A 24,234-nucleotide genomic window follows, 5' to 3' on the forward strand; every position below is an offset into this window, starting at 1 on the left:
AAAACAGTTCTGACCCATCGAGCATCAACAGCTTTAACTTCTTCAGCAATTTGAGCTACAGGAGCTCGTCTGTTGGATCGGACCACACGGGTCGGGCCTTTGCTCCCCACGTGGTCGCCGCAACCCTGTAGCCGGGTTCACCACTGTTCCTTCTTATAGCACTTTTGATAGATACTCAGCACTGCAGACCAGCAACACACCACAAGAGCTGCAGTTTTGGAGATGCTCTGACTCAGTCGTCTAGACATCACAAATTAGCACTTATTAAACTCACTCAAATCCATACGCTTGCCCATTTTTCCTGCTTCTAACACGTCAACTTTGAGGACAAAATGTTGACTTGCTGCTAAATATATCCCACCCCACCAACAGGTGGCATGATGAAGTGATTACTCACCTCAGTATTAATAATTTCATAATGTCATAATACTATGTTGATCAGTGTATATTTGCATACTACAAATGCAAACAGTACTTAAGCTCAATTATATTACTATTATTCAATATTATTTATTCATAAAAGATTTTTCACTAATGGCATTGTTTTATTTTTGTACCTTGTAAGTATGGGCAACTTGTGTTCTCAATAATGCTGCTCTTAATGAAAAGAAAAAAACAAATAAAATCTATTGTGAAGCACATACTTGTAAGAACTAATCAGGTCTGGTCTTGGTTTTAACGTTTATCCTCTTTTTCCTCCTTTTTTCCGTCTTTCTACATGTCTAATCCTGGCTGTGTGTTTATAAAGAAGATAGAAAAGAGGGTAATAGAAGCCACTTTATGAGAATGATGATATAAATAAAAACACCAATACCTGACACAATGCGACGGAAATCCTCGTGCAACTCGTGACGGGGAATAAGTTCATGTTTTACAAAGATTTTGATATTCGCATCAAAAACATACTGTTAATTTTGTCTCTGTGAAGAAATATTAGAATAAAACATGTTTATTTGAAAGCAGTGTCAATTTGAACCGAACCAAAGGTGGGTTCGGTATAACGAGATCTTGCCACAATGTGCTTGTTCATGTCAAGGTGATATTTTGATTGATCATGCTCAATGATTTAGCAATCCTCACACAATCGATTAAGGACACAATCTAAACACAACATCAAAGACAAAAACAATAAGCGTGAGGCGATCACATAACTAAACAGAATAAGAGCTAACAAAAATCTTCTGTGATGCCTCTCTATTGAAGATCTTTTAAATACAACACAAAGTAAAAGCATGTATGTACTTATACGAGGTGAAATCAAAACGTTTAGAAATATTGTGCACCACAGATCCTGTCGCTTTCGCCGAATGTCCTCCCTCGGACGCCTTAAAACCTAGAACTCGATATTGTCTGTCCCGTCAATGTCGGAACAAGACGGTGAGGATTCATTTGGTGAAGCTGTCATGCTTCGACTTTTTTGAGATGAGATGATGGGCTCCCTCACTTTAAAGACTCTTTGGCACAGGGTCGTACCCCTACACCCGAATTACATCACCGGTAATGATGCTTGACACGAAGGACGAGTTCTTGGAAGACTTCGATGCGTTGTTCTTTCTGCCGGCACATGTTTAAATCACGCATGAGGATTGCCAGTTGTGGACTGTTCTCTGACGATCATCAAGCACGAATGGTTTGGACATTTTTGGAAGGTTGAGCTCGGTGAAGTTCTTCCTGATCTCACGTCGTCTTCCGCTAATGTTCTTCTCCTCTCGAAGCGCACATGCCACACGAAACACCTTAAATGACTCACTGGAGCATCGGCGTAAATGTTACAAATCGTGTCAAACGTCCGTGTGGCAGACTTTCACGTTTTTTTCTTGTTTGTTTGTCTCCTCCATGATAAAATCACAGACGCGGTAACGCACGTGGTCAGAATAGCACCAACTGCACAGATCCCGATTAACACAAGACTCCCTGTGACTGTGCGTGCAGCCTTGTGCTGCCATCTGTTGGTGTGTTACAAAACTTCCGAGAAAATTTTCGAGACCACCTTGTAAAAAGGGGTATACCTACTACAACCATCACACATCCAATAACATTTTAAGAACCCTTTCACCAAGACTTGTGTTTGCTACTTAAACAGAATTAAAAGCCCCTAGAAATAGATTTCCTGCTGCTGCTGCAAAAAAAGTGTCATTTTTCTCTGTAATAAAATCTAGTTCTAGATTAGAAGCTGTAGCATCACACAGTATATACATCTTTTTAATAATAATAATAATAAAAAAAAACATCTATATTGCATAGCGTATTTGCACAGTGTCCATGTTATTGCTTTTACTACAATCAAAGACTCTTATGATGCAAAAATCACTTATCTACACATGAGGTGAAAACAAGCGGAGTCCCTGCAGGATATAGTCATAAACTTTCAGTCAATAAAAATAAATGTGGCTAATAACGAATGTTCTGGTGTTTTTAAATTCAACATGTACTTCTTCGGCACCATTATGCCTTGTATTTACTTCACTTTTCTTATTTACTGCTGCAACCTGTCATTTACTGAAACGTCTAAAAATAAATACATCGTTTTGTATTAGTCATAATAAAAACAATGACAAATCACTGTCTGGCAAATCCTTGCATTTTAGAATACACACGTCACGTTCACGCAACTCTCCTTATGTTATGACATCCTATGTTTAATTTATTAATCTTCAATCAGTAAGTCCTCATCCTTTAGTCTTTTATATAATGGTTGGGGTCACAGTGAGATCTGGATCATGTCTCGGGAACATTCTGTAATCTGTGTATCGGATGTCAGTCAATCAAAAGACCCGTGCGCACACGTTCACTTCTTGGTGCAATTTTTAGCCCCGAATCCACCTCCTGTCATGTTTTTTTGGGATCTAGAAAGAAACCCATGCAGATAAGGGGAGAAAGGTAAAACTCGATGCAGACAGAAAGTCAAACTCACGATCGAAACCGAGGCCCCTGGAGATGTAAGGCAGCAACGCTACATCCACTTCTGCAGTGTTCTGCTCCCCTATGTTTCATTCGATTGAAACAATCCTAACCAATAATCAGCCGGGAGCATATTACTGGAAATTGTGTGACATTTTACATTAGAGTTAGATAAACAATGACAAAAAACAAAAAAAAAACAACTTTGCACTTCGGTGGGTGGAAAATTTCCTAAACCCCAAACCCACTTCACTTGAGTAGTAATACTCGCTGCAGTCTAATTAAAGTATTCGTCTGACAAATCCAACGCTAAACAAATCAACCGATGAATTTGCATTCAGTGTCCTCCCCAGCCCGATGCCTGAGCAGTTCCGGGCTGAGTTTTAGGCACAGCATCATTTGATGCGATTTCGTACTAGCGAGGACTCGTCTGTGATTTCCCCCTCGCGCTGACGCCGCCGGCACGGCACGACGATCAGTGCGATGAGGATGAGCAGTACCAGGGTGCACAGTGCCATCAGGGTGTAGGCCACCACCCACATTAAAGGCTCCTGCAGTAGAAGGCCGTCTGCACAATCCGATGCCACACCGTCAGCTAGGAACGGTCCTGTTATCTCCGCCACGGGGACGCCGTTCTTCTCTGGAAGTTTAGGAGAAGGGAATGAAAAAGTCAAAAGCAATTGCAGCATACGTTTCGATGTTTTCTTCTTCATTTGTTACATTTGCCAAAGCATATCCAAGATTAGCATAGTGTTATTAGCTGTAATGTCTATTGAAGGAATTGATTCTGCTAGGGAAATATTGGAAAAATACAAAACTAGGACCATGTTTAGGAATGTACTGTATGTAGAACATCTGACTATTTTGGTGTGGACATTGCTAGTTGTGCTGGTTGCTAGCTGTGCTGGTTGCTAGCTGTCTCTGTTATACTAGCTCACCTGGTTTAAAAACAGGTAAGAATGTGTGCGCACCTACATTCCACCACGTAGGTTTTGCCATTGTTTAGACACCCGAGGTAGAGGGCAGATGCCACCCATTGTATTTTTTGATAGCAGAGCCTAGTGTAGTCAGCTAGTCTGTTGCTGTGTATTAGTTAGGTTAAGCTTCCAAAAAACAGCCTAGACTTGACCTTTTTCTTATGTTCATTTCTTTGGCACTGTTCTTGTTCTTTTGCCGGTGTGAGTCTACTACTCTAATCTCTGGTCCTACTATTTTGTCCAAACAACCCGCAACAACTAAATGGTTATTGTTCCCACACTCCCCTGGGAACGTAACAAGTGGGGCCTGAGTGCCTGAGACAAGAAGATTGTGTTACATTTGGAATGTACTGCATATTGAAAAACATTTATTTGGTACATACTTATACAGTAATCCTCCGCTTTACAGTGGTTCTACTAAACTAATTTGTTTGGCTGATTTTCCTGGTTTAGCACGATAGACCAAAAGAACGTATTGGGAAATATTAATAGAAATAATTATTAATATATAATATATATTATATTCACTTATAAAATGAAGTAAAATGTTAATACTGTACAGTATATGTACACACTATAAATGTGATGCAGTGTACTGTATTTCTATGAATTTACACAAAATTCATCTCGCTGTATGCTTGCAAATGTTTTCTGTGTGTGGGAGGATAATTTACGGCTTAAACAATAAAAAAAAATTCTAAAAGCATTTTTAGGGTGGCATCCGTTTATTGTGTTTATTTTGTTCATCGGTTTTGGAACGTAACCACCGCGATTACTGTACTTAGTACTTTCTAGTTGCTCTGAATCCCACCACCTGCTGCACCACACACACAGGCTTTCACTAGCAATACCAGAACCAGGAAAGTAAAGTGCAGGCTAAATCTGTTATCACTTTTTGCCTTGCTAGCACAGCACACAACTATGCTCTAATTGTGTTGTAAAACATAAAAACAATAATAAATAAATGATCACAAACTATAATGTGGTATAAGGAGAAATAAAAATACTAATAAAACATTAATAATAATTAAACGGCTCATGTTCACTAAAAGTTGCTGACTTTTGAAAAACCACACTGTGATCTCAGATACTGTCAGAAAAAGTCTATAGCAGGAATTTATATTCTCATCTATTTCTTTATTAGCAACCATAACATAGGATTGGGGTTCTTCCTAACTGAACCTGTGACTTTCATAACAAGCATGGCTGCATAATCAGAAGGTTTATAGTCGAATGATAGAAACCGAGGTTACCGGCGCATGTGCTCACGGCAAATCCGACCCTCTTATGGGCGCGGTCGAAGACCACATAGAAACCCTCCATGACTGTTGCACCGATCACCAGCCCATTCTTGGAGGAGGAGATGCCAAACCGGAAACAATTCAGTGTGCCGTCTATGTCTGCGACCAGTTGGATGTAGAGCTGCAGAGAGGCATTGAGCACTATGAGACCAGAACCTTCCTTTCAAACCACAATAACCAATAAGCACATTATGTACTGCATATATAAATAACATATACATATAAATATACATATAAAAAACTAGAGATGAGTTTGGACCACATGAATAAGGATGTGGTCTGTTATATAAGTCTGTACTTTGTGCTTTTTTGACATTTTGCAATGCTTTTTTAGTTTGGGTACCGCATTTAAAGGCTAACGGACAAACACGCTCTACAAACGGCTTAATCCTGGCTTTCTACCTTGCTGCTTCGTGTAAAAGTGTGTATACAGTGTATATATATTTTTTTGTTTATTTAAGTTTTTTCAAAGCAACAAGTCGAGATGACTATATACTCAAATGCTAGCTCATACTTTACTTCTTCAACCTTCATAAAACTGATCATTCCAATACTAAAATCATAATCCAGTGCACTAGTCACTTTTATTTTTCTCTCAGATCATTTGAATCATCGTCATAATCATCATCATCTGTTTCTTAATGAAACATAACTAACATTTTGGTCCTGCTGCACTACAGAGATACTTAAGCTTTAGAGCATATGGCTCTTCACAGACTGGCGTTTAAAACTTGAGAGGATTCTTTCAGTCCTCCACTTATCCACAAAAGCAGTTTGCCAGTGCTTGGCACAGCTGTGCTGTCTTTTTAATCATCTACCACACAGCCCATTTAGCTTGGTTAATCTTTATGGTAGAGCTGTAAATGATTCATCTTGATCTTTCAGTCGCACACCTTCTGGTGTTCATTAAAAAAAAGAAAAAAGAAAAAGCATTAAATTAAGCTATTCGAAAAGCTAGACATCAGCTACTTTAAGTATAACTTACAATTGCTCGTGACTAATTTTCAGCCTGTATTTTAGTCTGGTTTTCAGGAGCATCACAGAATTAGTGCCAATTAACGAACCTAACGCTTCTCTCAGATTGTGGTGATGTTTCTGTTCGATGGACTAGTGGAGTATTTGACCATGAGATCATTTAATGAACAGGTGTGAAGAGTAATTTGTGTTAGACAGACAGGTCTAAATCTTTTGATCTGTACTGTAAGTGACAGACCATTACCACATCTTCAGCATAAATTAAAATCCTATATAGTGTCCCCTATGGATTTGTTCCAGGTCTGCTTTCTTTGTGTACTATTTTAGGAATTAAAATGTGAGATTATACATTTTATATACTGTATATACATACATACATATACATACATATACATATACATATACATTATATATATATATATATATATATATGGTATTGTCAAGAAGAAAATGCAAACCAAAAAATGCAAATGAGCTGAAGGCCACTGTCAAAGAAACCTGGTCTTCCATACCACCTCAGCAGTGCCACAGACTGATCACCTCTGTGCCACAGACTGATCACCTCTATGCCACGCTGAATTGAGGCAATAATTAAAGCAAAAGCAGCTTTTAAGTGCATATACAGTAAATTACATACTTTCCAGAAGGCCAACAATTCACTAAAAAATTATTATTATTTTTTTAATGGTCTTTTGAAGTATTAAAATAAATAAACACTTGAAATAGATCAGTCTGTGTGTGATGAATCTGTATAATATACAAGTTTTACTTTTTGTATTGAATTACTAAAATAAATCAACTTTTAAATGATATTCCAATTTAGTAAAATGCACCTGTATGTATATATATATATATATATATATATATATATATATATATATATATATATATATATATATATATATATATATATATATATATACACACACACACACACACACACACACACACACACACATACATACAGGTGCATCTCACTAAATTGGAATATCATTTAAAAGTTGATTTATTTATAAATGTATACATTTATTTATTTATTTTTGCATTTGTCTTTCAGAAATGTAAAATTAATATATTATAGAGGTTTGATGATAGAAATAGTTTGAGTTTAGGATTGAAAGGATTTCAGAAGGCCAAAGATATGAGTGCGCTTTTATTTTTCGGCAAGCGTCTATGACTTAATCGAACATCAGCTGTAATGAACACTATAATTGTTAAATAGCCATTTAAAAAAAAGTATATTACCTCTACAGCAAAACAACGCTAATTTCACATTACCATTAATAATTCCTTATTAGTGAATTTATAAGTGAAGGCCGAGAGTGTGTATATGAACAGTTTTTCCAGACAAAAAAATACAGTCCTGCTGCAGCTTTATATAGCATTTAATGTAGTCTCTAGTGAAAACTGAAAACTGTAAGCTGGTAGTGGAAGGTGGCAAAAATATTCTATTGTACAGAGAATTTCTACAGTATACCAGCACGACTCTGACCTGTGGAAGAATTGTGAGGCAAAATGACTGGCTAGTGTTGGTCGCTCTGAGGTAGACTGAGATTTTAGGGAAGAATTCCCATGGTGACTCTCCTTTCATCCAGCATGCCAACTTGGTCCCAGAGAAGAAACCTGAGGAGAAATCCTGGATCTGGAGAAAAGGATTTGTATTGAAACACAATATTAAAAACATTAAGAACAAATAGCTCCTCAGCTAATTAACTGCTGCTAAACTAGCCTACATTTCTCAGCATGAAACATTTTAGCACTAACTTCATATACAGTCGTGTGGAAAAGACAGAACCTTCTATGGATTCTATGCTTTTTACATATCAGAACAATACAAATTATCAGGTCCTCAGATTTAGGTAACAAATGAACAAATGAACACCACCACAACATATTACACCCGGTCATTATTTGTTTTTACAAAAATCAAGCAGAAATGGAGAAGCCGTGTGTGGAAAAACGGAGTACACCTTACCATTAACCTGAAGTTATAATGCTTTGTATGACTTTATCAGTCTCTTAAATCATTGTGGAAAGAATTCTGGATCACTCATCTAAACAGTGTTGATTCAGGTCATTAAGGTTTGCAGATATTTGTTTATGCTCAGGTTTCTTAAGGTCCTGACACAGTGTTTTAGTCAGGGTAATGTCTGGACTTCAGGCTGCATTGCAACACCTTGATTTTGTATATATTTTGTCATTCTGTTGTAGATTTGCTGGTGTGTTTGGGATCATTGTCCTGTTGCATGACTCGATTTCAGCCAAGTTTTAGCTGTCATACAGATGGCCTCATATTTGACTATATTTGGTAAACAGAGGATTTCATGCCCAACTCAATGTCTGAAAGTTGCCCAGGTCCTGTGGCTGCAAAACAAGTCCAAATCATCACCCCTACACCACCATACTCAACAGGTGGTATGAGGATTTTGTGCTGATATGCTGTGTTTGGTTTTTATCAAACGTGGGACTGTGCATTATGGCCAAACATCGCAACTTTGGTCTCATCTGTTCAAAAGGCATTGTTGCAGAAGTTTTGTGGTTTGTTCAGATTCAAACCTATGCTGTGTTTTAATGTTGTTGTTTTTTAGAGAAGACGATTTCAGACTCGGAGATATTACTTTTCAGTTTCTCTGAGCATTGCATGATCTGACTTGGGAAAATTGGAAACTGCCCTGAATGTTTTCCACTTGTGAATTATCTCCACTGTAGAATGATGGAAATTATTTTGATTGGGCAACAACAATTTCTTCATTACATTCATTGGTGATGTCTTTCCTCCATTCAATTGTAATAAGAATAACACACCGGAATGCTCCAGACCAGCAAACTGCTCAAAATTGGGCTATTGCAGAGGTGGTCACACTTTTTTTTTCTTTTTGGAAAATGTATGTTTAGTTTATCACACATGGCTTTTCTATTTTGTCTTTATTTTTGTAATAGTTGCACAGTGTAATATTTGTTTTTGTTCATCTCAGGTTTTTTACTTAATTGTAAGACCTGCTAGGCACTATATATATATATATATATATATATATATATATATATATATATATATATATATATATATATATATATATATATGTGTGTGTGTGTGTGTGTGTGTGTGTGTGTATGTGTGTTCTGTAGCTAAATGTATTGGGTACTATATTGTAATATTCGAACATTTAGGATAATTAATTCACAACTTGCAAGTTAGTTCCTTGTAAAAACCCACTGTTCCCCACCATTACCTACACAATCCCATATAAAACAGTAGCTGCAAAATTCATTATTCTAAGCAATATTCTGTATTAAACATGCCACAATTAGATTACACAAATTGCTATAAATTTAAAAATGTTTTAAAAAGGACTTTCAAAACAGAGAGATAAGACAAATAAAACTAATTTAGACTTGGAACTGGCTTTAAATCCAAAATGTGGCTCAGTGATAACTGTACAACCAGAATGTTTTTTAAACAAAAAAAGAACCCATTAGCAACACATGGCTTTGATGCTTGTGTATAGTTAGGATACGGTGTTGTCACCATGGTTTCTAAAGCTGCAAAACCACTTTTAAAAAGCTATTCAAACTTCAGAAATGACTGAACCTCTAAGACAAACAACCATGGGCGTACCATTGACATTTGTGTGATGGCCTCGACGACAGAATCAAATACTTTCACAGGAAGCCGTAGTAATGTTGTCCCGCTGTCCACAATGGCTTTATCGAAATTATACTGAAAACAATATACAGAATATTAGACAAGGCCTGTAGTAAGCAAAGCCACTTTCCCCATTTCAGGTTTTTTCTCTCTATAGCTTTGGAAAGAACAATCTTACACACTCGCTTATTAAGTATTTCCAATAAAAATTCATTTGATTTTTACTGAAGGTCACATAATCTGTTTCTCTTTCAAAATGGATGGCTGATTTTGTTTAGGCACATGTGCCGCATCGACGAAGTAAAAACAAAAAACCTAAAAAACAAAGATATTTGTTGTGAAAGGAATTTAAGGTACCTCTTTGCAGTTCAAGTTTAGATTTCTGCCACCAACTTCCAGTTTCAAGACCTCCACTTGGTAGTACCACTCTTGAAGAACAGGTGTATACCACATTGAGCCTCGGTACAGCGTTGGCTCGAGTCCTCCCATGATCTTAACCATGTCAGAAAATACATCAGAAATAACAATAAGAATTATTTATTACAGTAAATGTTATTATGAGAATAAAAATGCCTTAAGTGTTTTGCTTCTTCAGCCAGGGTGTCAAAATTAAATTCAGCCTTTTTGTGAGCCTTTCCAGAACTATAATGTAAGACTAATGGTTTCAACATATTATTTTGATATTCTATCAATTGAAACCAATTACATTGGCTCTGTAAATAGAATTTCATCATTCTAGGTAAAAGACTGAAAAAAAGAAAGTATACTTCCATATACTGCCCAGTAAAACTATATTTGATTTGAAATGAAAGAATCAGCACAAAACAGAGCTTTCACTTATTGGAAGAAAGGAAAGGAATTGCTCATGAGCCAAAGTACACCACCGCAGCTTTTCGTGAAAGCATGCATACCTACCACTGAAACCGAATGAATGAATTCCGAAGTTTATAGAATTATATTATGGGCTCACAAATAATATAAAACCCACCGTAGGACCCCTCATACTGCAGATATACAATGAAACATACTTCAAATACAACCCAGGTACTTTTTCAAAAATATTTTAAGTAAAACATTAAAAAGAAGTTCCAGTCAAATACCTGACCTAAATCTAATAAAGCATGCATTTCACTGGTTGAAAATCAAGAACTACTACTTCTTTCTTGCGGCTTCTCCCGTTAGGGGTCGCCACAGCGGATCCTCCGCACGTTTGATTTGGCACATGTTTTTACGCCCTTCCTAACGCAACCCTCCCCATTTATCCGGGCTTGGATAAGTGGGGAAAGTGGCTGGGGTTGATTCCCTGACCGGGGATCGAACCCGGGCCGCAGCGGTGAGAGCGCCGCATCCTAACCACTAGACCACCAGGGGACCTCTAAACATCAAGAACAAGCAAGAAATAAACACGTGCTGTAAAACCTTACAAAATGTCAACCCAACATCCGCTGATCTCAAGAATATCAGACTCAAAATATATAAAAATTTAATGTATGATTAATAGGTTGTCCGGTTACAAATTATCCACATAAGGGGATAAAAAAAAAAAAAAAAAAAGAAGTACTGTAATTCCTACAATGTTAGTTATTATTTTTCTCTCGATTGTGCAGTTGCCTCTGTTGCTGTTTTGTACAATATTTTGTGTTTTATATTTTCTTGTACACTTGTTTATAGTTCTCTTTTATAGAACATTATACAGCAGGTTTGCTGTCGGTGCTATTTTGTGTTTTGTGTATTTGTCCTACACTGTTTTCTATTGTCACCAGGTTGAACACAATGCGCTTTATGTAGCCAGGACATCTTATATTGTGTAATGTAGCTCTATCTTGTTTTATTTAGCACTCATTTCACTGTGTATTGCGTCTGCTATGACTTAACTTGAATGTAAAAGCCCTCAAACTAAAGCTGAAAACCGTGAGCTCACACACACATATGCAATTTCAATTCCAATACACTGTAGCAGACAACTAAAATAACCTTGTCGGTGTCCAAATATTTATAGACCTGACTTTTTAAAAACTTTTCTCATGCAAACTACAAATTGGTGGAACGTTCATTAAACCACATTGAATCATCCCCAGACGTGCGCCACAAGCTCCCAGACTAATGATAAGGAAGGTAAGAGAGAAAGCCGGGTAGATAACAGTGGGAGAGAGCGGTGGGAACAGCAGTTACATAGAGAACAATAAGTAGAGAAGTGCACCACAGTTACCTTAATTCCTACACCCCACGCAGAGCTTCTCTGCTAAAAATAAAAATGAGCACAGAGATGCATGGCTAAAAGCATTCCGATAAATCTGAACTCTTTTAGAATATACTTTAAACAGAACAACACAAAAATAGAACAATAAATTAGCGCTTATTTCGAGAAAGAAAGGTCATGATTCCCACAGTAAAGCATGGTGATGGGAACATCATAATATAGAGCGGTCACTAAATGATACCATTAAAATGTAAAGTTGTTCAATTTGCTATAGAATCCAGTGGAAGCGGTGCAAATACATCACTTGTAGTCCACAGAGAACTTTCCATTGAATGGACAAACAGTGAAATATTGATAAAATAATTGATCAATAATGTTTTTGCTAAAGTGATAAATAATAGACACATTGGTAACTATTTCATTGGTGCATTAACAGTTTAGGGTAAGAAAATTGAGACTCGCTATAAGAAGTCAGTAAGAGTTGAATGCTAATGGAATCAGAATTGCGTAAAAAGGCGAAACAGGAGACACTCGAGAGTTTTGCGCTTTCGTTTCGTTCTATATTCCGTGATCATCAATGTCAGAGAGGGAATGAGAGAGATTTCTGTGAGGTGGGAGGGGAAATAAACTAGAGCACCGATTCATATCATCCATCTGCTCATCTCAACAGGTGAAACAGCCGCCTCCACTTTAAACACTTCCATATTGCTAACAGACCGTGCGCTCAGCTGGAAGCCCTCTGTAGCTTAATTAGCCACTCACTAACAAGACGCTCTCTCCTCTGTGTGTGTGTGTGTGTGTGTGTGTGTGTGTGTGTGTGTGTGTGTCAGGGAGCTGCAGTAAGGCACAGGGGGACTCAGCGAGCTCTCGTTTCTTTAAGATGCAGCTGGTGAATCTCATCTGCCCTTGAGGGCTTTTAGTTTATATGATTTCGGGCAGCGGGATAATTTGATCCTTGTGATAAAAATCCAACCCACTCATGGCTTATTAGTGTTCAAACCTGGCCTCAAGGAATCGTGTGGCTCTACTCGCACTGCTTAAGGTTGGGATTGTGCAGACTGCTGCCAGCTGTGCCAGCTGTTCTGGTAAGCATACAAAAAAATCAAGGTGATGATAAGAAATGATTGATGTTAAAAGAACTGAGAAAAAGTTCAATAAAAAGAAATTTGCCAATGGGGATTCCTGGTGGTTTGGTGCTCTAAGCAGATACTTGAAGTTAGAAACAGCCCAGTGGGTTGGTGCCATGTATCCTAAGGACGTGCATCTCCAAAACAGAGGCCGATGTGATCCGCATCTTGACACATAGCCGACAACATATGTTAAAGATACATATGAAGCAGCTACCTGTGCAATGCGATAAGATTCACCTCTATTAGGACGCCGTGCCATTCAACACAATGCAACTCAATGCAGTACGATACAATTGGGAAAAAAAAATAATGATGCTATGCAATTGAACATGGTACAGATAGTTATGAAAATGACTATGAAAAAAAGATGAAAAAAAGATTCAATAAAACCAGACGTTCTTTTCCTCTTCTGTATCCAGGAAAATGCAGCTCTACCTCTGCCATGTCAATCTGTATTTTATGTGACTCTCAGGATACGCCTCGTGTCCTTAGTGTTCTTAAACGTCATATTCACGTAGCAGCAGTGGTGCTGAGAGAACGCCTTTGAGAAACTGTTTAGCGAGGAGAAATCAATTCACATAAAATATTGGTCACAAATTATTGGTCACTTTCTAAATAATTAAAGCATCTACTAATAGTTTTATATATAAAAACTAATTTTGCCGGTGCAAATATGTTAAAAGCGATGCATCACATCATTAACATCTATGCCGATCCACCGATAAAAAAACTTTCTTTCGGTTTCTTCCATTAGGGGTCGCCACAGCGGATCATCCGCATGTTTGATTTGGCACATGTTTTTATGCTGGATGCCCTTCCCAACGCAACCCTCCCCATTTATCGGTTCTTGGGACCCGCACTGAGAGTGGCTGGGGTTGGTTCCCTGACCGGGGATCGAATCCGGGCCGCAGCGGTGAGAGCGCCACATACTAACCATTAGACCACCAGAGACCAATCATCAATATTGTGTACACTTTAATCGAAACACCTGAACATGCATGCAGTCACCTTTATTAGCCGATCATGTGGCAGCAGCACATGGCAACAAGATTATGCAGATATAGCTCAAAATCTTCCGTAGAGATATAGTAACTTAATCACTTGTTACAATCATGGTTATCAGAAAATCATCTCATAATGCACAAAACATCACACCTTCAGGTTTCGCTCCTGCCACTCAAGAACATAATGGGCACCAATTCACCAAATCAACAGGATTTTTTTCTTTTTTGGTTGTTGAACCGACTTGTAAACGGAGCAACAAATAAATTACGGTCTGCTTGTCCTGAGCTAGTGATTTGTCCACTGCTTGTAATTTAGATGTGTATTAGAGTTCTTATGCAGGTTTAGCTTGGAATAGTGCCAACTGTTGCCAGCTGCACCAGCTGTTGCAGATCAGTGTAAATACAGCAGCATGTACTTAGCGTGGATGAGTCAAACAGCGAAAACTCACCAAACTACCATCTGCTGGGTTGGTGGCGGTGCTGGCGGAGATTCCTGCTCCGCACATCTGGAGAGAGAAAACATCTGGGATGCCTGTCTGCTTCACTAGCGAGTCGAAAAAGGGCTCCACAGATGGGTCGGGCTGAGAGACACAACAGCAGCGATTGTTTTTATTCAATTGCTTACATGTATTTTGTTCTAATGTTCATTTAACCAAATTCACTTTACCAAAAAATCTGTGCCTTTCATCCCATTACAGATTACAATTATGTAAATGATCTAAGATATGAATCAATCAACATTAAACATTAAAACAGCAGCCACTCCTTGTGAAAGCTTTACAACGTCATCTCACAGACCAGACTGCCCTTAAACAAACACACACTCGCAAACCCACATCCATATCAACATTCCACAGAACAACACTTCCTGCATTTCTCCTACCCGGGCCAGTAAGGGGTATGCCAGTCCCAAGATGCCCTGCCAGTTGATGCCAAGGAGAAAGAAGCCATCTGAGGTTAAGATAGCAGCGATGTTGATCTCGATGGTGCCGTTGGGACCTTGAGGGATCGTGATGACGTCTGAGCCCAGCTCTCCCTGCCAATCACCTTGAGTGTATTTGACTGACACAGACTTGCCACTTGTTCTGTACGTGCTGGAGCTGAGAGGCAGATTAGACAGAATTCAGTACAGATCTATATCTGTATGCTTTACCTGCTGTAAAAAAGTGCATAGATAAGGTTTTAAAACTAAGGCTGCATTAACAACGACGATTAGCTTGTTCAAAACAAACAGTGGATTCATCGGTTTTACTCACGCACAGTGTAAAATCCAACTGAACCAATAAGCAAACAAAAGCCGGTCTGTTTCTATTTCGAGTAAAAGACTAACAGATATGAAATCATTTCTTCAATGGATTTTCATGGATGTTAAGCAACAACCCTAGCAGCAAAGGGTTACTCTTGGTCACCTCAGGAAGTTTTTTCTCGGCGCCTGCCACTCAGATTTCCACACAGATACCTCAACCCTGCCTTGCGACCAAACCTGTTATCAAAAGCGATATATAATGAAAAATTACCTAAAATCAAAACGAGGAATCCTGGGTTTTTTTGTTTGAAAATGCAAAAAGATATAATGCCATCTACTTCCACAGTGCAATCTAAGATCAAATGCTGAGGTTTTTTTAAAAAACAACAATTATTCCGCCTCCAACACCAAATCGCTCCAAAAATTCTGTCAGCGGCTGAAACAACATTTATCATGATTGCGTTCGTAGACGGTCATGTTTAAATTTAGCTAACGTAATCAGCTTGTCTCACTAATGAGCTAGAGTGTAGGAGTGTGTTCAAAACAAGACTCCATTCTTTCCTCCTGCTGATGTACCACATTTAGACTCATCTTAAACTATTATCTTCCAGAATTACAATGCGGTGGTGTACGGTTCGATCTTGCACATTCTAGTTTTAGTTATTCATTTGGGGCGACCATTGATTTTCTTTGTAGTTCCTACACTCCAAAATATTCACAATGCCAATGTGCTTAGTTCAATAAAATGTAGTTTGAGGAATCATATTTCGAGGCACAAGGTATAATCGCAGAACAACGAGCCGAGGATGGGAGTCTTGATCTTACAGTGCTCTGTTGAAGTAGGATGAGATGTAGGGATGTGGTGCAGCAGCTACAGCAAAGTTACTGCTTCCTGTGTCCACCAAGATGTTCAACTGAAAGCGCAAAAAAAAAATACATTGTCAATAAGAAAAACCATTTTGTGATTGTGTCCCGCCCTGTGATTCACAACTTAGCTAAGTTTTTAGAGGCATTCACATGGTTAAACAAACCACAAACTTTACAGAATATATATGAACCAACAGCATGGAATGAAATCATGTATGCATAGGGGGATCGACACTTATGATAACCATGCGGACTGAAAAACAATAAAAAAAAGAAGAAGAGTTGATATTTTTGAACTGTGAGTAAAACACGTTTCCTTTACCACACGTGAACACATTTGTCTTACTAGTCCTGTGAGGAACTTCCATAATTAAAAAGCATATAAGTAATAAAAAATAAGTAATAAAATTCCTAGTGAGGAACACCAAATGTCCCAGAAAATTGTGACTCCTATTCTTGTGAAGACATTTTCTTTCATTACAAAGATATAGACACACACACATATGCGCGCACACACACACACACACACCACACAAACACACACACACACCACACAAACACACACACAAAGGCTAATGATCTAAACCCTGCTCAAATTTTCCAACACACTAACCATCAAGCTACTGTGAAAATCCCATTCAGGGACTCGGCTGGCACAACCCTCTTCCTCTCTCTCCCTCTCTCTCCAGACACACACACACACATATGCTCCTGTTTTGGCAGACGTGTGCGAGCAAGCCGCAGCAGTCAGAATAATGTTGTCTGAGCACCAGCTCAACGAGGGAGAACTAATGAGATAACGGAGCAGTGCCATCTTGCCGAGTGGGCAGAGGGACCATTACAGACATTCCTCATCGTTAACTCCATCATAATAAACCTACTGACTCTGAGCTCCACTATGCCGCCAACATCTCCCATTGTCCCATTTCAAATCAGTTAAGCACTTCAACGCCGGCGTTCATTTTAATGGCTTATTATCTCAATCAAACCATACGGAAAGGGAAAATAAAAATGCTGATTTTATTCGAGCGGCTGCGGTGACGTAATGAGGAGCGTTTGTTTATCTACAGCGTTTTCTCTTCATAAATTATTCTTTATGACCCTGCAGTTATTCGCTTTTTTTTTTTTACTGTCTGTTTGTTTAATTAGTTTCTCCATTTCTTCATGCTTACAGTGTGAAAGGAAAGCAAACTTTTTAAATGTGGTGGTGAATCTAGAAAGATCGAAGTTCATTCTTTGGTCAAATTCGCATGGTTGAGCTGATTGAGGAATTTAATCCTGCAGTTGTTCCGGGTTGAACTTCACACAAAAAAGCCTCGGATTTCCATTCTTATGCATGGAAATGTTCTGAGCTTATAATGTGTCCATACAACAGAGAAAGCTAAAGTTGTTTGCAACCAGACAAAATAAAAATAAAGTGGAGTTGTTAGAAATGGATTCCTTGATTACTAATAATAGTTTCATTGTATAGAAAAAATGTTTCTGTAATTATAAACACTGTTTTATGATCATCCCAGAACTCACAATATACTCATATGATTCTTTCATCATACTGAATGGTTTGACTTCACGGTATATAGCTGTAAAAAAGTAATGACTATAATGTCAAAAAGCACAGCTTGGGTCTCCATATTAAGTCAGCTCGATCTCAAGGGGCTTTAGTTATTAATAATTCAGTTGACTTTTGTGAAGGTTTGTATAAGCTAAAAAATAAAAAAGTACAAGTGTATGCATTCTGTGATATCCACACCACACCATACAAGGCAAAGCTCACAGAAAGGAAATGAACAATAAATTGCAAAACAGACTTTCTAAAAAAGGTAGGAAAACCCTATTTTGACAAATCATGAAGATGGCATCGAACATAGAACAAAAATAAAACACCACTCATGCACCCTCCTTGATGCTTTTTTAGCTACAAAGGAAAGCATTTGAATATCATGAGAAAATGGCACATTGTAGAGACGTACCAGCTTTTGTACCAATTCAACACATATTTGAATAAGAAAAGGATACATACATTTTTCAAAACATTCTGGATAAAATTCTTTATTCAGACTGATCAATAATAAAGACATCCATTCATATCCAGCTTAGGCCTCAAGTGTCTCAGTCATGTCCTTACATACTGCTGGTGCCGTTGGCTTGCACTTTAAAGATCTAAATTTGGCGAAATCTGACCATGTTTAATAACCGTCTAAAAGTAAACACATGACTAGGATTACAATTGCAGATTATGACCATTGATCAAAAAGATGCTCTCAGAAATCCAGTTAAGTTTGTTAAAGGTTTGGAAGCTCCATGGATAAGTTGCCTGTATGAGGTTTTCACCACACATTTTGGCCTCGTCACAACAAAAAAAACATCTACACTGGCTCAGTCTTGTGCTTTCATATGGCTGTCCCTAAACAACATTATTTTCAGCCACCCAACAATCAGAGCTTGTGAAATGACTGTACACTTTAACACATTTAGAGTTACTACTGGCCTTACAGTGACTTCCCTCAGCAGTCTTCATCTTGGCTTGTAACTTCCTTTGTTTCTTGATCTAAAAGAATGTACAACCTCTTAGATATAATGTTATACCCTCGTTCAAAATGTGTAAATTCTATTACTTTATTGTAAAGCTTCTTAAATTGTTCCTAAGACTTCATTTACACTCCTTTCCTGTGTCTCTTTAATGACTCTTAATATAAGCTCTTAATATTTCCCACGTGAACAGGCACATAAGCGAATTTTGTCCTCGTAAGACAATATCTTTCATCTGGGGATTCTCTAAAATACCTGCATTATTAATTCCAATGACCGATGAATCGAGGAAACCAATCGAGAATAAATACTGAAAGAGAAAATAGAACAGTATTTGTATGTGTATTTACTTTTACAAACCACTGTATATAAATGCAAGTGACTTCCCTTTAAATGGCAATGCCTTCATTCTGCCCACCTGAAGAGCTGTACACCTTAAAAAATTATAATAAATAAATATAATAAATTTTCACTCGAAGTAAGAAGTTTTTAGTATTAGAAGACACAGGATTCAACTTGTAACCGACTTAAGAGCTAGCTGATACAGTATCTCTCTTACTTGCTTACCTAATGCTCCTCTGATCCCCCTCCTCTCATCCCCTCATCATCCTTCCACTCCAGTGCTTTGCACACTAGGCTAATCAGCCCACATCAAGATGCCTTGACTAATTGGCAGGCGTGCTCTGCCACCGCACACGCATCTGCTACCTGTTTGTATCAATTAGCAGATGTGAGCCACTCCAGCCATCGCCTCAGCAGACCTCGACAGATTCAACAATTAGTGCCATGTTTAAAAAGCCTGATGTTAATTAACATAAGTAGCGTTAATTACATATCCATTGAGGATCTTGGATTGGGTTTTAAATGTTTGCGGCGTTCGGGTCAGCCTGCTTAGTCATCTAAAGAGGAGATGAGAAGGGCCGAGAAGGAGAATCGTCTGGATAATGACGATTTCACGCAGAGCAGCACGGCCAGAACAATCATCGAATCATGATGTGCTTCAGCTGCATTCACATGACATGGAGATCCCAAGGTCTACACAAATCCCATGTTAGCCTGCATTGAACAGACAGAAAAGTGTACATTCCCAGTGTACATTCCCATTGGGAAGTGGTCACAATGTAGAAAATATAAAAACAATCATAAAAGTCATAGCGTTTTTTTACTTTTAACCTGAAATAGCAGCAGGCACAATTAAAGTGAACAGAAAACGGAAATGTTTTAGGAAAACGGTTGCATTTTTGATTTTTATAACAAGGTATGTAATATTGTTCAGAATGAACCAATTACATGCAAAAGTTATTAAATATCTATCAATTACTTTGATTCTTAGAATTTTCATTACATCATCTGATGTCTAAAGCCATTATATGAACTCTTGTTATTTGAAGGATATCAATCAGGAGATGGCTGCAAAAAAATAGATAAATAATTCGAAAACAGATGGAACACATGGAAAAAGAGAAAATATTTTCCATTCCATTTTCCATTCAAAATAGACTAAAGGACAAGACAAAAACTTATGCCAAGAAACGAGCAGCATCATTAAATGATTTCCTTGTGTTGTTAAACTCCTTTATAATCATATTATTATTATTATTCATACAAGGACTGCCTACAAATTTGTAAACATATGTCATCCAAAATTATGTGGCAAAATTGGTTATAGTATAATGAGACCAAAGTAAAACTTTAGTGGTGCTTGTATACAAGCATCATTATTGCTTTCTTACTTATTATTATTATTATTATTGCGGCTTTTAATTCTGAACACTTTTTTAGGCTAAATCACACATCATATCACTTTGAGGGGTATCAAAACAGTCATCATACCAAGGAGAACAGCATTGTTTGCTTTGCAGTGACACAAGCTTGTCTGTTAACCACTCACATTTTCTTCTAGTCACGCATAATGTTTGGCATAAAAACAAGACCTCTTTATCACCCGAAGAACACCATACCGACGATGAAGCACGGTGGTGGCAGCATCCACAGTGCACCACATTTTCTTCACATTGCACTTAAAGTTGTTCAAAAAATCTTATTCTGAGGATATTACTACAATAAATAAATTCTAACTGCTTTTTTTTTTTTTTCGTTCACATATATTCTACAACCAATCTGTATTTCTTTTATCCTTGGTGATGTTAATGAGCTCTGTTGTGGCTATCATCTTAAAACTGCTCACACCACGAATAATCATCTCACCCTCTCTAGAAAAAGTATACAACACAGAAGCAGTGAGAGGTGTTGGGTGAATAAAGCATTCCTGCTGAAAATGTTCCCTTTGCTGTTCCCTTTGGTCATAATCTCAGTCAGCTGCCTGGTTGCTAATCATGTGAACTCATGTGAGCTCAAACTTTCAGGCCCACAGCAGACATATATAGGAAAGTCTTGATTTGCCTTGTGATGCCCAAGGGGGATAAGCACAGCCTCTTGAATCACATGATACAACACGCTGCCCTCAGGACCATAAAACCACGAATGTCCTACCCAGATCCTGTCTACAGTCGTTTTTGGGAATCCAGGTCACCTGAAAAGTACGGCAGCAGTTGATTCTTGGACGTTTTGTTGCCCACCTAAATGAACATGCCTGACATTATAGCACGTTTTGTCACCCAGCCTTATAAGAGTTTCCTGAAACCCATTATTAACAAAGTAAAAAATAGATAGATAGATAGATAGATAGATAGATAGATAGATAGATAGATAGATAGATAGATAGATAGATAGATAGATAGATAGATAAAAATAAAACTAAAGCAAAATTATGTATAGCCCATTTAAAACATCCCCGAACAATAAAAAATATAATACCACATATTAAAAATGTAAGAACTGATACTTATGAAATAAAGCTGCATTAAAGAAAAATAAGGGATTTATTCAACAGTTCCTAAAAAGAAAGCTAAGCTAATATACTTCTTTCTATAAAGCTTATTGCAGTTTTCCGCATTTGTTTTATTGCACACAATTCTGCATTATGGGGACTTGAGTTCCATTTGCATTATTACTGTATATGTAATAAAATTAATAATTAAACCATATAATATTTATAACAGTAATAGGATGTGATATGATTGTGTTTAGTTGTGTATACATGTGTAATATATATATATATATATATATATTTATGTGTGTACACATATATATATACACACACACACACACACACACACACACACACACACACACACACTAATATATATATATATATATAGTTTAAGCCACAAAATCTCAAACAGATGCAAGTTTGTGGTTTGTTTGTAGAAACAACTGGAATAATTAAACAGAATGTATTGAGAGTGTAATAAGTAATAAATAATCTGTAATATTTTATGACCCTTAAATTGTTTATACAGATAAAATGACTTACTTTCTGGCCTGGCGTCCCGATAACCATTTGCAGGTAATAACCCCGACCTGAGTCTCCATCCAAATTCTCTACCATGCTCAAGAAGTTGACATTGCCAGCAGGGTCTGAAGCGAGAGACAGGCCGGAGTCTCCAGATGCGCTCCGGTTCCTCTGTAAAGCGCTGAGCTCCAGAAGCACCGACGAGTCCAACTTTCCGCTCATCATCTTCAGAGGGACACGGTAAAGGGACTGCGAACTCCAGAAACAGAGACAAAGCAGCGGCAAACCACGGACTATCATCATAACAGCTCGAGTAAAGACCGCGGAGGTGCAGAGGGACAGAGAGTAAACCAGGGCTCGGGTCAGAAGCTGCGCCGGGTTCTGAGAGACTCGCCCATTATTATTTCCGTGTAATTAGTGATGGCAGGATTGAATTCACGTCCCGGATAGTCAAAGCTCCAGAGTTTGTACTGGACAACTTCCTGAACTCCCAGCTGACGGATGTGACGATTCAGCACACATTCCAGCACTGCCTACACAATTACATGGACCATTGACGATTGCATATATTATATTAATAAGCGTCAATTGTTCCCAATATTCTTAAAAAAAAAAAAAAAAAAAGACTTGGATTTGAAGTACATATTATATCGTTTACTAACAGGAAAAGTAATTTGCTTTTCATTCGTGACGCTTTTATGAGTGTTAAATTATTATAATTTACTATACTGACTCATGCTGCGTTAAACAGATGCATAAATTGCATTTTGTCGCACTGAAACGCATGTAAAACTTTAATGAAGGTATTCAATATAATGTCTTAATCTTTACCTTGGCCTTTAGAAAGAAAATATAAGGAAATGTTGCAGTTACAAATCCGAAGGAGAACCGCTAGCGTGTCTTTTACAGCCAAATATTGCTATATAGGGTTTAATGGAAACAAGCCATGTAGAGGGGCGTGGCTTGTGCAGCTGCTTAATTCTATTAGGTATAATGAAGCAATAGGCACGTGCAGATGGGCGTGGTCAAGGGGCGTGGCCTTAACCGCTGCTTAATTCCATTAGATATGAAGTAGCTATATTGGCACGCACCAGAGTGCGAGAGACAGGCACGTGCAAAAGGGCGTGGTCAACAGGCATGTTGCTTAATTCTATTAGACATGATGCATTATTGGCGGGAGCAAAAGTGCATTACACAGGCACGTGCAGAGGGGCGTGGTCGAGAGGCGTGGTTTTCACAGCTTCTCGCTGCTATTGTATACAGTAAAGCAATATTTGCACGTGAAGACTGCGGTTCTATGAATACGAAAACAGTTGTTATTCGCTTTGACGATATTCAGTATAGCAGTTTATATACAGTAAATATTGAGTAATAAATAAGAATTAATCATCGAGTAGGTGACACCCTATGGCCAAATGTTGTTTATTATATTTTAGTAAAAATAGATCCCGATGAAGCAACACTTTATTTTAATTTGAATGAATAAATGGTTATTAATGCAAGAAAATGTGTGTGTTTATGTGCATCTATCAAAATTGCCATATTTACAATAAAACTTAATTAACCCAGCAATTAGGGTTGCACAAGCCAGTGCACTCTTAGTGCCGGTCCCCAGCCTGGATAAATGGCCATGGCTCAAGAAGGGCATCCAGCATAAAACATGTGCCTAATCAAATATGCGGATTACAAACCTGAATTTCATACAGGATTGGTCGAGTTCTGGGTTACCAACGACTGGAAATGGTGAAAACTTATCTAAAGAACAAAGAGAAGCATAGGTTGACATATAAGAGTGGAAGAAGGTGCATACAGGGGGACTATATTTTATGCAGGAGATGCAACCTGAAAGAGATTGTGTACTGTAAAGTTTTGGCAGGGGACAGTGTAGATAAACAGCATCGGATGGTGGTCTGTACACACATGCTGGACACAATCTGAGCTGCATAATATGGACCTCTTGGGTGAAGAAGATTAGGAGGAGAGTGAGGGCTTAAAAAAGTATAAGATAGTGGAAACTGAAGGAGGAAGACTGTAGTGTGAAATTCGGAAAGATGAGAAAAGTGGGCAATAGTACAAGGATATGCAGCAGCAGGTGAAGAGGGATGT

General features: G+C 37.9%; 1 protein-coding gene across 1 annotated transcript; it reads right to left on the minus strand.

Moving 5' to 3' along the window:
* Positions 1 to 1,565: 1,565 nt before the first annotated feature.
* On the minus strand, positions 1,566 to 22,725 carry bace2 (beta-secretase 2). The gene is made up of 9 exons (XM_083525847.1): positions 22,150 to 22,725; positions 16,203 to 16,291; positions 15,015 to 15,231; positions 14,581 to 14,712; positions 10,155 to 10,289; positions 9,771 to 9,872; positions 7,647 to 7,796; positions 5,132 to 5,300; positions 1,566 to 3,541 (listed from the first exon to the last, which is right to left on the minus strand). Exons 1-9 carry the CDS (start codon positions 22,429 to 22,431, stop codon positions 3,297 to 3,299), a joined length of 1,521 nt encoding a protein of 506 aa, XP_083381973.1. The 5' UTR covers positions 22,432 to 22,725; the 3' UTR covers positions 1,566 to 3,296.
* Between the last annotated feature and the right edge of the window lie 1,509 nt (positions 22,726 to 24,234).

This window comes from Silurus aristotelis (genome assembly GCF_946808225.1).
Source record: "Silurus aristotelis genome assembly, chromosome: 22".
Classification (NCBI taxonomy): Eukaryota; Metazoa; Chordata; class Actinopteri; order Siluriformes; family Siluridae; genus Silurus; species Silurus aristotelis.

Bases quoted from the DNA above. Each gene is read 5' to 3' on its own strand.
- bace2 (XM_083525847.1), bottom strand. From the start codon at position 22,431: ATGATGATAGTCCGTGGTTTGCCGCTGCTTTGTCTCTGTTTCTGGAGT. The intron at 16,292-22,149 runs GTAAGTCATTTT...TTGCGCTTTCAG, and splicing joins TCGGGACGCCAGGCCAGAAA to TTGAACATCTTGGTGGACAC. The intron at 10,290-14,580 runs GTGAGTTTTCGC...GACATGGTTAAG, and splicing joins ACCCAGCAGATGGTAGTTTG to ATCATGGGAGGACTCGAGCC.